The 14,923-nt window shown below is 37.8% G+C and overlaps 1 protein-coding gene across 8 annotated transcripts in view; it reads left to right on the forward strand.

Moving 5' to 3' along the window:
* The window catches only part of LOC126427086 (zinc finger protein 99-like), a 146,540-nt gene that overhangs the window by 115,454 nt on the left and 16,163 nt on the right, over positions 1–14,923 (forward strand). For 6 of the 8 annotated variants that reach the window (XM_050089263.1, XM_050089264.1, XM_050089265.1 and 3 more), the window contains one exon: positions 4,844–9,045. The exons of 1 other annotated variant lie outside the window; for it this stretch is intronic. In XM_050089263.1, coding sequence (XP_049945220.1) covers positions 4,844–6,662 — 1,819 coding nt within the window. In that variant the 3' untranslated portion in view covers positions 6,663–9,045. Of the gene's footprint in view, positions 1–4,843; positions 9,046–14,923 lie in introns of those variants that run through there. One more of the 8 variants, XM_050089269.1, reaches the window with a different exon arrangement.

Consider the following 14,923-nt stretch of genomic DNA (forward strand, 5'->3'; position numbering starts at 1 on the left):
AAGATAATACACACAAAAAATGACCAAGTTTCGAGTTTAGTGTCTCATAATTATTATAGTTCTTTCATTGATTACAGATTATGCATTAATGCTGGCAAAAAGTATAGTTGCCTTTTCAAAAACAAGACTGAAGTAAGTCCTTGAGCGATTTCACATGTAACAAGCTTTACTGTGGGAAAAGTCAGTGGTGTACAGAACATGTAAACAGCCATGTAACCCACGAAGTGTCCAGTGCACATCAGTGACATTTATAATCGTGCTTGTCAGAAATATAAAGCTGCTAAAATTGAAGCTGGTGCTCCTAGGGTCCCGCCTAACCACACCTCGAAAAAAACAGCAAAAACTTTTGAAAAGTCAATATTATATATCAACACTAAGCTTCTCTTGTAGTTGTACTGATGTATATTAATTTAATCATTAACTTCTTCCGTTTGTGTGTTTGCACATCTTAACATTCATGTTGTCATTGGCTGACTACATCATTGCCTATGCTCTGCATATTTGTGCCATCTTTGGCGAGATCATGTGACGAGCAATGCTTGGCTGGCAAAAGCATGCCACAATCATGATTTCAGTGCTTTGGAAGCTAGCGTAATGTAATTGTGTTTATACTTACGTGATACAAAAATATGTAGTGTACATGTTTCCGTGCATCAAAGATCTTTCAAAAATGCTTTGATTTTTGCTAGGTTGAGATTCATAAAGTTCCAGGAAGTTATGCATAGGTTTATAAATCCATAACCATTCAAGGGATTGATATGGTTTACAGCTCCTAGGGAAATGATACCATCTTTTGACATGGAAGAATGTACTTCCATCCAGTAAAAAGTTTTTGAGCCTAGAAAGCGCGTTTCTAATTGGGAAATCTGGGAAATTTTTTCTTGCCAAAGTATACCCCCTAGTTAAGGCTTAAGCCTTCCATATGCAATGAAGTGCCTATTGACAAGAAACACTGTGCACTAGTGGTACGCTTGTTTTATCAGACCAGTGGCACTGCATTGGAGGAATATTATTGAAATAAATGTGTTGAAGAATACAATCAAGAAATTTGAAGAAATAGGTGAATTGAGTGGTGCAGCAAACACTCATAGTGGTTGCTCAAGTTGCTTTTAGTACAACCGACCATGCAGCAGATGGCTCAAATTCTGCAGTGAGTGCTAGAGTACTCACACTCACACTCTGCCTCTGACTGTGCCTCATCCCAATCAACAGTTCAAAACATTTTGTGGCACATTTTACACTAGTATCTCTCTAAGGCTCAGAATGTGTTGCTAAAGAAAGCCCATGACTAAAGAAACCCATGATAGGATACAACGCTGTGACTTTGCTTTCATTTTTGGCATGCATGGAAATGAGTGACCTTTTGCTGGGGAATATTCTTTGGATGGGCAAGGAATATTTTACTCTGCATGGGGCTGTGCATACACAGAACTGTCACATATGGGGTTGTCTTCCCAAATCTTGTGCAGGAACATCCACTCCACTCTGCTTACGTGACAGTGTGGTGTGATTTCACAAGTCACATCTGAACCTTATAAAGACCTTGTTATGCGACGAGATTCCATCATTTCAAGAACATAATAGTGTCTGTGACATTATTTTGATGTGAGATGGGGTGGCATGATATGTCAGTTGTTGAGTGAACAATTGGTTTCATGAAACCTTCAGTATCATCCACGTTATATCTATGTAGTTTATAGATATGTGGCCTTCGAGATCCCCTGACCTAAACTGATGTGACATGTGGATGTTGGGATATGTGAAAGATTATTTGGGGATGTATCCAGATACTCCTGATGAGAAGGATATCATATGATGACAATCAACCTTATTAAACTGGATATGCTGTAGGCAACTGTTAACCATGTCATGTCATGGACCAGCATTTTGTAAATTCAGTAGACCATTTTGAACATGTAACTTCTGATCATATCCTAATACACGTATCAGAACCATCATTATCATTGGTCTGATCGTTTCTCCTCTTTTTTCCTGCACTGATACCTCATTCTCACTGCTTACAGCGCCATATTTTCACCTGGTGGCGGAAATTGAAAAATTATTTTTCAGTGTACTTGGTGAGGATACCAGTTAATGAACACCCTACAATGTTACAGCATCCTGCAAAGTATAGAGCCCACACTGCAGCACCCAGAACACTGTCAGTTTAAATATAATCACTTGAAACGCCCCAGATCGACTTCTTGTCATGAAAACAGGGTGCTGTTCAGACAATTTTGTCCTAAGTAGAGTCATAATGAAGTTGCTATGATGTCTTGCAGAGATACCTAACTCGTTCTAAGATTGCTACTCAGCAGGAATTTTTATCAACAGTGTGTGTTTATTGTTATTACAATGTAATAACTATGGTGACTGTTGCCAGTGTTTTTTACAATATGCAGTGTGTCCCACGTCTCTCTAACCATTCAAACCAGCCTGAACAGACTTATTATTCTCAATGAGTTCTGTCCGCAGTCATGGTCTAGTAGCTGGCATTGCTGCTTCTAGATCATGGGTTCCCAGGATTGATTCCTCGCCGCGTTGGGGACTTTCTCTGCCCAGTGACTGGGTATTTGCATTGTCCTCATCATTTATTCATCATCATCTGTGACAGTGGCTACCTTTGACTGTGTAAAAAAATAGAATGTGTAAAAAGTAGGACTTCGTACAGGTGCTGAAGACCGTGCAGTTGAGTGCCCCACAAACCAAACATCATCATCCATGAGTTCTGAGCCTAAAAGAACCGTACTTCAACTATATTGATTATTGAGGGGGTTGGTAGTCTTCGGGAGTGGTGACCCCATTGCAATACTAGCTTATATATATGCAGTGGGACTTCGCAACCAGCTTCAGCCGAAAGACCAAGTAAAGGTGGCGAGATGTCCTATTAATCCCCCGACCTTACTAGTTGTCAGATGGAGGGGTACCAGAGTAGATAGATACATTGTAAGAAAGCGTTTTTGTTCATAATGACAGCTCTTTGGTTTGAGAATCGAGACAACAAAGGAATAAAGTAGAGGTAACATCTGCAGTGCCAACGTTTATAACATATGTGGTCTAAACCATTAGCAGTGTTATTGTCCAGGGTGTAGTATGTGTGTCAATAAAATATATTTGCACTTCCATTGACACTGCATGAATAGTGTATGAATGTACCTGCAACAAAAATTGTTGTGCAGTAAAGATTAAGGATTTGACACAAGTACCCAGTACCTACACAATGCTTACATGGAGGTCTCTAAAACAATTGATAAATAACTAACATCAAAATTTATTTATTGTTGAACTTTTCCACATATTCTCTTCAATTTCTGGTTTGTTTATGGTTGACTGGCATAGCATAAAATTTTAATTGTAAGTTTCATTTCTAGTACTTTGAGAAACAGAAAGGTATTTGTTTGAAACTTTACTTGCATATTTTTTCCGATTTCTTTCTTAATTATTAATATACAGTTACTTCACTTTCCTATGTTGTATCTAATTGAGTTAAAAATAAATAACAAGATTTAGTGATTCAGTTGTCAACTTCTAGAATCTGACACACACCATGATCTCAGTTACGTTCAAAAATCGTGTGATCCCAATTACAAGTTTATAAACACTCGAAATTTACCAGACCCATGCCAAACAGAACTATATACCCAACACATTGCAAAAAAGTGAAAAGTTACAGTCAGAACAAAAGATAACACTGGAGCAGGCACGCTTTCAGTATCTGTAATCTTCTATTTCCAACATGTTCCACATACTGGGGACCAGAAACACATCACAATTTTGATCTGTGGGAAAGGGTTTAACTGCAGGTGGAATAATGGGACCCAGATAGTACAGGGGTAGCTCATGCATCAGCTGTTATCACTGCCACTCAGTATGAAGTGTCAGCCTGCAGTGTTTAATGGTGATGATGTGGCCATTAATGTGTGTGTCCTTCAGTCAATGGTGTTCTGCAATGCCAGATGACCAGATGTTGGGAAGATGTAGAACTTTTAAAAAAGGCTCACTGCAAATGTACTGGAAAATTTACAACCATTTCCATCCTTTCAGACAGTATTTCCATTTGTTCAAGGCTTCATATAAGTTGCAGTGCCAAAAACGCAGTCTTAGATTGAAACCATCTGCAAGTGTACATTCATTCATCAGTTTGCAGTTTTTCCCCCTTGATTCCTGTGACAATGTTCTTGTTCATGAACAGTCATTATCCACCTAATTAACATCCATACTAGATACCTAATCAAAATATTGAAGCTTGCACTAGTTCTTGAATCACTGGGAATCAAACAAAAAAAATCTGTTTACTGGGTGAAATAAATATATCATTGCCAGAGGTGAAAGTGTCTGCAAAACAAAGAAAAGGCACTTAACAAGCTAAGATAATGGAAGAGGAACATTTAAAAATTATTTCTCTGATTTCAATCTTAAATGCCTTGAACTTAAGTATTTTGAATTATAACATGTAAGTGATACATCTTTTGATAAATTTAATAAATTTGTGTAGACTATCGACTTGTAGCAATGTATTTTAAAAAGATTGTAACACATGCAATTATTTTAATGCTGATCTAAAAATTTCAAATCAAAGTGACAGTGTCTCAGATTAATCATTATTGAATTTCCTCTGGTTATTTTCGTTTTAAACCATTTTTACCTCATCAGTTCTTTCCTTCTGGTGGACTATTATAATTTTAAATTGCTAACAGTAAATATATGATTTCTTATGCACTTTTATGACTTGTGCCCTATAGTACTGGATTTATGGACATTCAAATATTGTTTCTTTGATATATATATATATATATATATATATATATATATATATATAAACATTCTGCTCCTCACTCTTCAGATTGACTCAGAGTACTGGTGGGAGGTGTGGCATATGTGAAGAAACGTGTCACCATCAACTGGTCCAGGATGAATTTGTGATAGATATGGAGAAGTCAACACAAGAGTTTGGTACGCATACAGGAGATGTGACTGTTGATAGTGAATGCTCAGTTGCTACCAAATATGACTGTAGTGCGAGGGAAAAGGAATTACATGTATATAGCTGTAATTTCTGCCAACAGGGCTTTCCTTCAAAATACAGACTCATAAAGCATGTGTTTATGCACATTGATGGCATGCAACCACCTTTGTATGTTTGTAAGTGGTGTTGTGAGATATTTGACAGTAAATTTAGTTTGAAAAAACATCTGAGAATGAGTGAGAATTATCACGTCTTAACTGCTGGCATCCATGAAAAATATGGCTATAGTGATGGGCATCAAAGCAGTATCCTTTTGGATAGTTTGCCAGAAGTTTCTGTTACAGAACACAATGTGTGGTCTTCATACAAGGAAACTTGGAAACCTTCAAAGAAGTCCTCTAATGACATGTGTAACACACCTATGGGAAATGATGCTGACAAAATAAGTGACTATGGAACTTTGTCTACAGCTGTTAATGTCAGGACCCAGGGTGATCTACTTACTGCAGACAGCATGCACAAATGTGGTATTTGTGGCAAATTGTGTGGTAGGTCAGGTCATCCCAAGAGAGAGAAATTACTTGACACTGGAAAGAAACCCCACAAATGTGAGATTCGTGGGGAATCGTTTTCTCAGTCAGGTCATCTCAAGGCAGAGGAATTAATTCGCACTGGAAAGAAACGTCTCAAATGTAAGATTTGTGGGAGATGTTTTGCTAGGTCGAACCATCTCAAGAGACACGAATTAATTCACACTGGAAACAAACCTCACAAATGTGTGATTTGTGACAAATCGTTTGCCCAGTCAGGGAGTCTCAAGACTCACAACTTAATTCACACTGGAAAGAAACCTCACAAATGTGAGATTTGTGGGAACTCTTTTACTAGGGCAGATTATCTCGAGACTCACATTTTAATTCACACTGGGAAGAAACCTCACAAATGTAAGAGTTGTGGGAGATGTTTTGCTAGGTCCAGCAGTCTCAAGAGACACGAATTAATTCACACTGAAAACATACCTCACAAATGTGTGATTTGTGACAAATCGTTTGCCCAGTCAGGTTATCTGAAGAATCATAAATTAATTCACACTGGAAAGAAACCTCACAAATGTGAGATTTGTGGGAAATCTTTTCGTATGTCAGATAGTCTCAAGAGACACAAATTAGTTCACACTGGAAAGAAGCCTCATAAATGTGAGATTTGTGGCAAATCTTTTGCTAGGTCAGAGTATCTCAAGAAACACTTATTAAGTCACACTGGAAAGAAACCTCGCAAATGTGTGATTTGTGACAAATCGTTTGCCCAGTCAGGTAATCTGAAGACTCACAAATTAATTCACACTGGAAACAAACCTCACAAATGTGAGATTTGTGGGAGATGTTTTGCTTTGTCAGGTTATCTCAAGAAACATGTATTTCTTCACACTGGGAAGAAACCTTACAAATGTAATATTTGTGGGAAATCCTTTGCTGTGTTGAATGCTCTCAAGAGGCACACACTAATTCACACTGGAAAGAAATCCCATGAATGCGATATTTGTGGGAAGTCTTTTGCTAGGGCTTATCTCAAGACTCACATTTTAATTCACACTGGGAAGAAACCTCACAAATGTAAGAGTTGTGGGAGATGTTTTGCTAGGTCCAGCAATCTCAAGAGACACGAATTAATTCACACTGGAAACAAACCTCACTAATGTGAGATTTGTGGGAGATGTTTTGCTTTCACTGGGAAGAAACCTTACAAATGTAATATTTGTGGGAAATCCTTTGCTTTGTTGAATGCTCTCAAGAGGCACTCATTAATTCACACTGGAAAGAAATCCCACGAATGCGATATTTGTGGGAAGTCTTTTGCTAGGGCAGGCAATCTCAAGGCCTATCATTAATTCACATTGGAGAGTAACCTTACAAATGTGAGATTTGTCGGAAATCTTGTGCTGTATCCAGCATTCTCAAAACACATGCATTAATTCACATTAGAAAATAACCTCACAGATGTGAGATTAGTGGGAAATCATTTGCTATGTCAGGCGATCTCAAGACACATGCATTAGAACACATTGGAAGGTGACTTCACAAATGTTATGTCTGTGACAAAAGTTTCACTAAATTGGGTACTCTCAAGACAGATGCATTAATTCACATCAGAAAGAAACTACAAGTAAGTGTTGGTTTACACAAATAGGTTTTCCTGGTTTGTGCCCTCAAGGCCTATAAAGTAATGGATGTAACAGGGGACAATAAATTGCAGTTCCTGTGAAATAATATTAAAATGTGGTAGAATTGTGGAAAAAAATGAGCAATGATGTGTACTATAGAGTGGTATAAGATAATGTGACAATATAAAAATCCATATCTACAGATTGTGATGTCAAGAACTTGTATTACTAAATACTCCAGAGACATGAATCAAATCTGTTTTTGTCATTAACACTGCTGCTCTTTCCTATCGATCTTGAGACAAGAAGATTGTGAATTGTGATAAATCCTTACCTTCGTCAGTAATCATAAGTACAATGCAATATTCAGTATAAGGCCAAGGAAATGTGATGACTTGCTGCTTAATATTCCAGACATAGTCATTATGTAGTACTCATAACTGCACTTTAGAAACAATGTTATCAAAAATATATCCATGGCACTTCCTGCACAAAGACTAGTAAACTCAACACTGGAGAAACGTGATTATGGCATTATTTAACTAATGTATGTTTTCTCAAGAGATCTGCTGTGTGTGTCATTAATAGTGTGTACATGTATGTTTTGTTCATATTAACCCTGCATTTGTAAACGTAACAACAAATATAACAATCTACTTAATAGCATGTTTGTCCACTTTTGGAATACATGAACAATTCTACATGATATGGACTTGACATGTCGTTTTCATGTTTCTGGATGTATGTCGCACTAGTTGTACTGCACACATTCAGATCAGCTAAATGGTGTGGTTGAGACATAACTGTTAGTTACCATGCTACTCAGACCACTGTGTAGTCGTTCTTTACATGTGACAGTTACCTGCTGAAAGCTGCCTTCACTGTGGGAGAGCACATCAGGCATGAAGGAATGTATGTAGTTGCTATAAAGGTGACATAGTCTGCAACTGTCATGATGCCTTCACTTATTACCAGATGTCCCAAAGGAGCCAATGTGACTTGCCCCATAGCATAACGGGCCCTCGATCTGATGCCATTCACCTACATGACTGCATATCTGGATGTGGCATCTCACCTGGTGTAACAAGAAATGTCACACGTCCTGACAGTTGGCAGTTGTCATTAGCATTGACCTTCATTCCAGCATCAATGATCCCTTGTGCAATGCAGTTGCAATTGAAAAATTTGGTGGGTTAGTATGGAAACATACAGAGACCATATGTTGTGGAGCCCTATGTTCAAAAATGTACACTGAATTGTGTGTTTTAAAATGTGTATTGCCTCTCCAGCATTATTTTCTGTCATCAGATATGTCTCATATTGCCACGTTTCCAGCTTTACAGAGCAGACAAGCCTCTGATCTCCAAGATTTGTAATGAGGTATAGATGTGTTACATCTTTTCATAAGGTTATGGATTTATCATCTTTCAACCACTTTCTTTGGATGTTCACAACAGTAGCATAGGTCCAGCCAACCAGCTTCACCACTTTTGAGGTGCTAGTTCCCAACTGCAATACCACTGTAGCCGGTCCTTTGCTAAAGTCACTTACGTCATTGGATTTACATGTTCACAACCTATCTAATTGGTAGAACAATTCCTTCTTAATCTCTGATCTGCTATACATGTAATCTGCTTACTGCATCATTAGTGTACAACATGGCATTCATTCTCCTCACAGGCAGTGTTCATGGTATTTTTGCTCATCAATGCATCTTCATGTAAATGGGTCAGATGGGAAAATGTGTAATCTAACAAAATCATTGTGCTTGGTTACCATTTACACCAGTGCACAATAGCTATATTTTTTTTGTGAAATTTTTTTGTTTCACAAAGCTCTGTACATAATTCAGAAATATTGTAGATAAGTGTTATGCACCAAAGTTCTTAATTCTTTGTTAAGCATTTAATACTGTGTAAGGTACATGCAAGAATAAACTTTGGAGAGCTGAGAACGTGAGTACTAAATATGTCTAGTGTTATATTCAAAGATGTTTCCATTCTGGATATTTTTCTTAATTTGTGTAAATAAACATGACGTTTTGGGAAATGTGTACTTATGCTTCATTTTTAATTTTAGAACGATTGTTTTTATTTTTGATTCCCTATTTGTTATTTGTGAAAGTGGTTTAGTACATGTTCCATCATATGTGTAACAACTGGGGTTGGTTATAATTAAGTGATTGGCACTGTTCTGTTTTACTACACTTTGTAGAGATGTGATTACATTTATTCCATCTTTCTCATGATAGGACATCCAGATGCATTTTTATTAAATATTGTTATTTTTTATTTTTATTATTTATTATTTATTTTTAAATATTTTACTAAATATTTTCCAATAAAAGGAAAGAAAAACCAGGCTTCAGGACAATAGCCTTATATTCAGATGAATCTGAAAATATACTACCAAGTGTGGCGACTTTACATATTATGAATCTCTAAGAAAAACAGTAAAATTTGTAGTAACATGTTAAAAAAGGTTCACAATGTTAACTGAATGTCTAAGGGTGTCAGCTAAAGATGGGTTATGTAGCGTTTCTCTAGTACAAGAGATGTAAGCAGAATATAAACATATTCAGTGGTTGTGTGGAAAACTACCCAAAGAACTGAGTCTACATAAACACAGTACATACCCACAAATTAAAGAGTGTAACTGCACCTATTTAAATAATTACCTAAGCTAATCACTACAGAATAAATTATTGTACAAGAATTGTCAAGGAAAAGTCAATTGTAGGATGTGGCTCCAGGAACACATGGCAATCAAGCATACTGTTAAAAAAAAACAACGGAGAGTGCTTTAAAACTTCTGACTGGTGTTTACATCAGAACTCTACCTGTAAGGTCACTAACAACTGAGGGCATAGTGCTGGAGAATAGGGTGGCAGGGCACATCTGATCAGACTGAAAGCTGGTTCCAAGAGAGCCAAATTGAACCTCGCTATGCTCTTTGACCCTGTGTGACCATTAACAGCTGTCTGATTGGTTGCTGGATAGGTTTATGGAATTTTTCCTCACTAGCAATGCTTCCTGGAAGTGTAACCCATCAGCATCCTCACTGTCAGAATGGTATGAATGTGAGGAAGGCATATACAGTGGTAACTGGTACAGAACCAGCCCCTGCCTAGTCACAGCTCTGCAGTGAAACATATTTCATGAAGTTTTTCCCACTCAGTCTGTCAGTCTACCACACACATTTCAGTCTCACTCCATAGCATCAGGCTAATTATTTCAAAACTACAAAAGTGGTAGTTTAATGTTTGAAAATGATCCTTTGGACGGGTGGCTCTTGCTAAGGGATGCAAGCTTCTAATATGGGAAACAAAGAATTTCCAAAATACAGTAAAAAAAGTGGACAGAAATAGAAAACTCAAAAGTATTTAAGAAGTTACAGATAATAGTACAATAATTATGAGTTCGAATTGACTGATTTTGGTTATTGTAGAAATATATACAGCCAAGTGAGATGATGCACTGGTACAGTGGTGTTGTAGTGCAGAGGCAACAGATGTGCCAACCACGTTCTGAGGCAGCAGGGACAGCATGAGGGCTGTCAAGATGCGTCAGCTGTGCAGTGGCTAGGCTGCTGCAGTGGTGATTCCCGTGGGCAGTGATATAGTATTGTGGTCAGGAATGACAGCATTGGGGCCACCATTTGTTGTTACCAGTTGTGAAGATCATGAAAGACTGTAACACAGCATCGAAGGGGTGCAGCAGCAAAGGCAGGCTGGGTATTTCAATACAAAAGGAGGTTTAGCTAAATAATATTGGTAAGATTCATAATTTTTCTATAATCTCTGCAGTTTGTAGTATAAAAGTTAACATTACAAAGTTATTGAAGGATACATTACAAACTGATTATATATCCATAATAAGCTAATCTCATTAAGACAACTGTAGCACTATCATTGTTTTATTAAATCTTATTTCATGTACTCAATTGATACTGATTGTTAAATCCTACCTCATTGGTTTGGTCCTTAACTGAGTGGAATGTAACTCTCCCATGTTACAGAATAAGAAAAATGACAAAATTATGCAATGGAAACAAACTAATACATATTAGCATCCCTTCTCCTAATGCTTAGTCATAAACGAGAGTTGTGACTGAATTGTGCCAGGATCCAAAATCCACTTAAGTATAAAATTACCCAACAGCTGCTGCCTGTCCACCACTGGTTTTGGTGATCTGAATACTTCACAATATCCTTGATTACATATGATCCATATAACAATTATGAGGACAACTACAGTGACTGCAAGAGAGATGACACCAGGGCAACCACTGTATGTAGGTATTCCAGCTTACTCCACTCAGTGAAGTGTGCATTGATGTGGTCAGTGGTAACTTGCAATTTTCCCAAGCTAGTATTCGTCAGTGGTTTGCAGAAAGCGAGTCTTCGATTTGTTTGGTAGTTTAGACAGGCTGTCAGTTAGGTGCCGTCACAAAAGGTGTTTCAGGCAAATTAGCAGAAAAAGTTTAAAGCTGTTGTGTTTGTAAGTTAAATGAGCAGATAAGCTAATGGTGGGTGTGATACATCATAATTGTTATATGCATCATATGTTAGAGAAACTCGATAAGTCAGAAGTGTAAATGTATGGTTACAGCAGAGAACTGCTGCTATAGTTGACTGTGCTACCAAATACGGTAATCTGTTCCCAATGGGCATAAATAGAGATTTGTGGATTGCAACAAATGTGCTAGAGCAACGGAATTATTTAGGACCCTCTAAAAGCAATGCAATTTCACAATTCATGACACTGGCTCAGAGTAATAAGTTAGGCCTCTTATAATAATTATTATAAATGCACAGGTGAAACTCGAACTACATGACAGTCTGATGAATAACACTTGCAAGCAAACAGGACGTCCATTTGCCAAACATGGCGTTCATAAGTAGCTACACAGGCGACAAGTAAAGAAAAGGTGATAACATTCAAATTTGCAACTGGTGGAAGTCATGGGCAGGGATATCTGCACATTTAACACATCTGTATATCATGACAGTTGTACAATAGCATTAGTGCAATAATACAGCAAGGTTGATACCTACGTGGAGTAGATCATTTGCATGTGTACTGATGCATGAAATGAATTATTAGTTATGCTTTGCTGGAAGGTTTCAGCTGGCACTAAGTTAGGGCTGAGTCTCTCTTGCAGTCATGGCTGAATGGTAGTGAGCAGGGTTTGAACATTCAACTGTTGCTTGGGTGTTATACAACAAGATCTGTAAGGCTTTAGTTATTTCCAGAGTAGCAGTGAGTTTGCACAGTTCCCTGTGAATGGTTATTAAGTCACGCTGGAGCGCGTTTTTAAGTCCCTAATATTGCAGTATTAGCACAGTGACTATATTATGGGTTTGTCAGTTGGTAGCTGAAAGGTCTTCATTGTGAGTGAGCCATACATGCAAGCATACTAGGATTTCATGATACTGCGTAACAAAGAATGAAGCTCGCTGGGGAGCTTTGTCACAGCGATCAGCGTCAGTCTGATCAGGGATACCAAATTTGTTTTCAGCACAGCTGCACTTCCATTAAACCAAACTCGCATAGCATGGCGGAGTGGTACTGTGACTGGTTGTTTACAGGATGAACAGAGTCTATAATTTAGTGAAGGAGAATTAAATCAGTATGAAAAGACAGAGATGGTAGTACCCATTGTCTGGTCATTTCTGCTTGCATGCTGCAAAAGTTAGCACTCATGTGGAGGCAATTTCAACAGGGTACAAATGTTCGATGGCTTCACAGTCAAGATGATTGATCAGCAGTATTTATAGCTTGTTCACAGGTGCTAGTTGTCTTGAAATTTTGCACAAGTTTAAAAGTTCGGTATTCTTTCGAAAAAATAGTGATGATTTATGTTGAGTAGGGCTGAATGTTGAGAGGACTGAATTCACAGCCAGTTGCTTTTGGCATCCTTTTAGAAGGGACATAAGACGTTATAGCCTAGCATATTGCAGAATTTGGTCAACAGTTGGCTAATGTGTATGGTTTACTGTAGCTGTACTAATTATATACTTTGTTGTTAAATCGAATGTGAGTTTCTATCCTCACTTTTCTGAAAATCTAATGAGAATGAAACCACATTTTGGAAGTGTCCATTATGTAAACGGGCATGAATATGGAGATGTTAGATTTAGGACAAGGATGTCAAAATAGGAGCCAGTGGACCTACCCAGTAGTGATACCTCCCTTGGTGAGCTATGGGAAAGAGTAGAGGGCTAACCTGATAGGAAAATGGCCAAACCAGCTTCAATTGTCTGTAACGAAATTAAAGTTGCTGGTATTGGTTACAATTATAATTATAATGTATTAAAATATAACAGATGGTTTAATAAGGATGGGAGGTGAACTAGGTAGGGAATCATGATCAACTGTCCATGCACGTGATGTCTCAAGCAAACCAGCATGTTATGCACCATACAGGGTAGCCTATGTAATGGACTGAAAACAGGTGTTCACAGTAGTCAATTTTTGAAAAGGATTGTAGTCTTGTGACTGTTGAGGGACCTTACTGGTCCAAGCCAGTCCTAATTAAATTAGGTGATAATAAACAGATGGCAGAACATGACAGTATGAAGTGAGAAACAAATAAATTAACAGGAAAAGAGGTGACATCATGCACTACAATTACTGCAACTTACATTTAATCATAAAGGGAAGTAATAGGAAGGGCAGGAGCTTGTTGCTAGATGAATCAGTCGTTTTTCGTCATCTCATCAGCCTATCAAGGTGTAATGAACTTATGAGTAGTAGGAATCGAAGTGAGTGTGCTGCTGCCATACAAGATTAGTGTCATAAAGCCATAGAATTTTATTCTGGTGCTATAAAAATATGTCAAAGCTAAAGGTAGTAAAGGAATGTGAAATGGGCAGAAACGCCTATAGATACACGTGGTAAGTAAATGAGTTAAAAGAGGCAAAGCATTCATAGTTTTTCTCAGTGATGCAATGCTGGCAAGTAGTACGTTATCTTTGTAGGTATGTAAGACACTGGGGTGTGTCCAACTGTATACGTGTTTATAGTGTACTACATGTGAATGCATAATGTGGTACGTATTAGTGGACATGAGTCACAAAAGTAACCAGTATCAGAAATGTATGCATATACAGAGTCACTGCTCTCATGCTTAGTGACAGATGGGCAAGCACAGAGCAGTTGAACAGATTGCTTGAAGCATTCTAAATCTTTCCATACACGGAATGATGGTCATCAGATGTGTTTGCACTCATGTCATCAAAATAGCAGAGCCTAACTGGTAGGTAAAACACATCACTGGAGGGACAAATGCACAAAATTGTGGTTTAGTGAGTATTTAATTAGAGTATGAGCGTAACTGATAACATTGGTGGCGGCCACATTGGGAAAAGACATCATTATTCATATTTCTTCTTGAAGGAGTGAGCAAGGCTGAAATTGGTGTGGTGCCAGGAACTGCTTGATAAATGTGATTGTGTACTGCTGAATGATACATTTCATGCAGTGGAATATGTAGATAATCTCTTAGGTCCCCTTTTGCTCAATGACGACGAGTAATGTAGCACAAGTGTTCATAAGCATCAAATGGAGGCTCCAGTATTATTTTAAAAATATACTAAAGAGATAGATACTCAAGGGTAGATCAGTGTTAATACTGGAAACAATGTGGAACATTATTGCCTGTGTACACAGAGTATTAAAAGCAGTGTCAGTGGTAGGTGAAACATGATGAGTCAAAATAACATGATAGTGTATGAATTAGAGATAGTTACCCGTTCAGGGAACACTTTGTTAGGGTCCAAGAGCGAATGTTGT

The sequence above is a fragment of the Schistocerca serialis genome, chromosome 11, assembly GCF_023864345.2.
Source record: "Schistocerca serialis cubense isolate TAMUIC-IGC-003099 chromosome 11, iqSchSeri2.2, whole genome shotgun sequence".
Classification (NCBI taxonomy): domain Eukaryota; kingdom Metazoa; phylum Arthropoda; class Insecta; order Orthoptera; family Acrididae; genus Schistocerca; species Schistocerca serialis.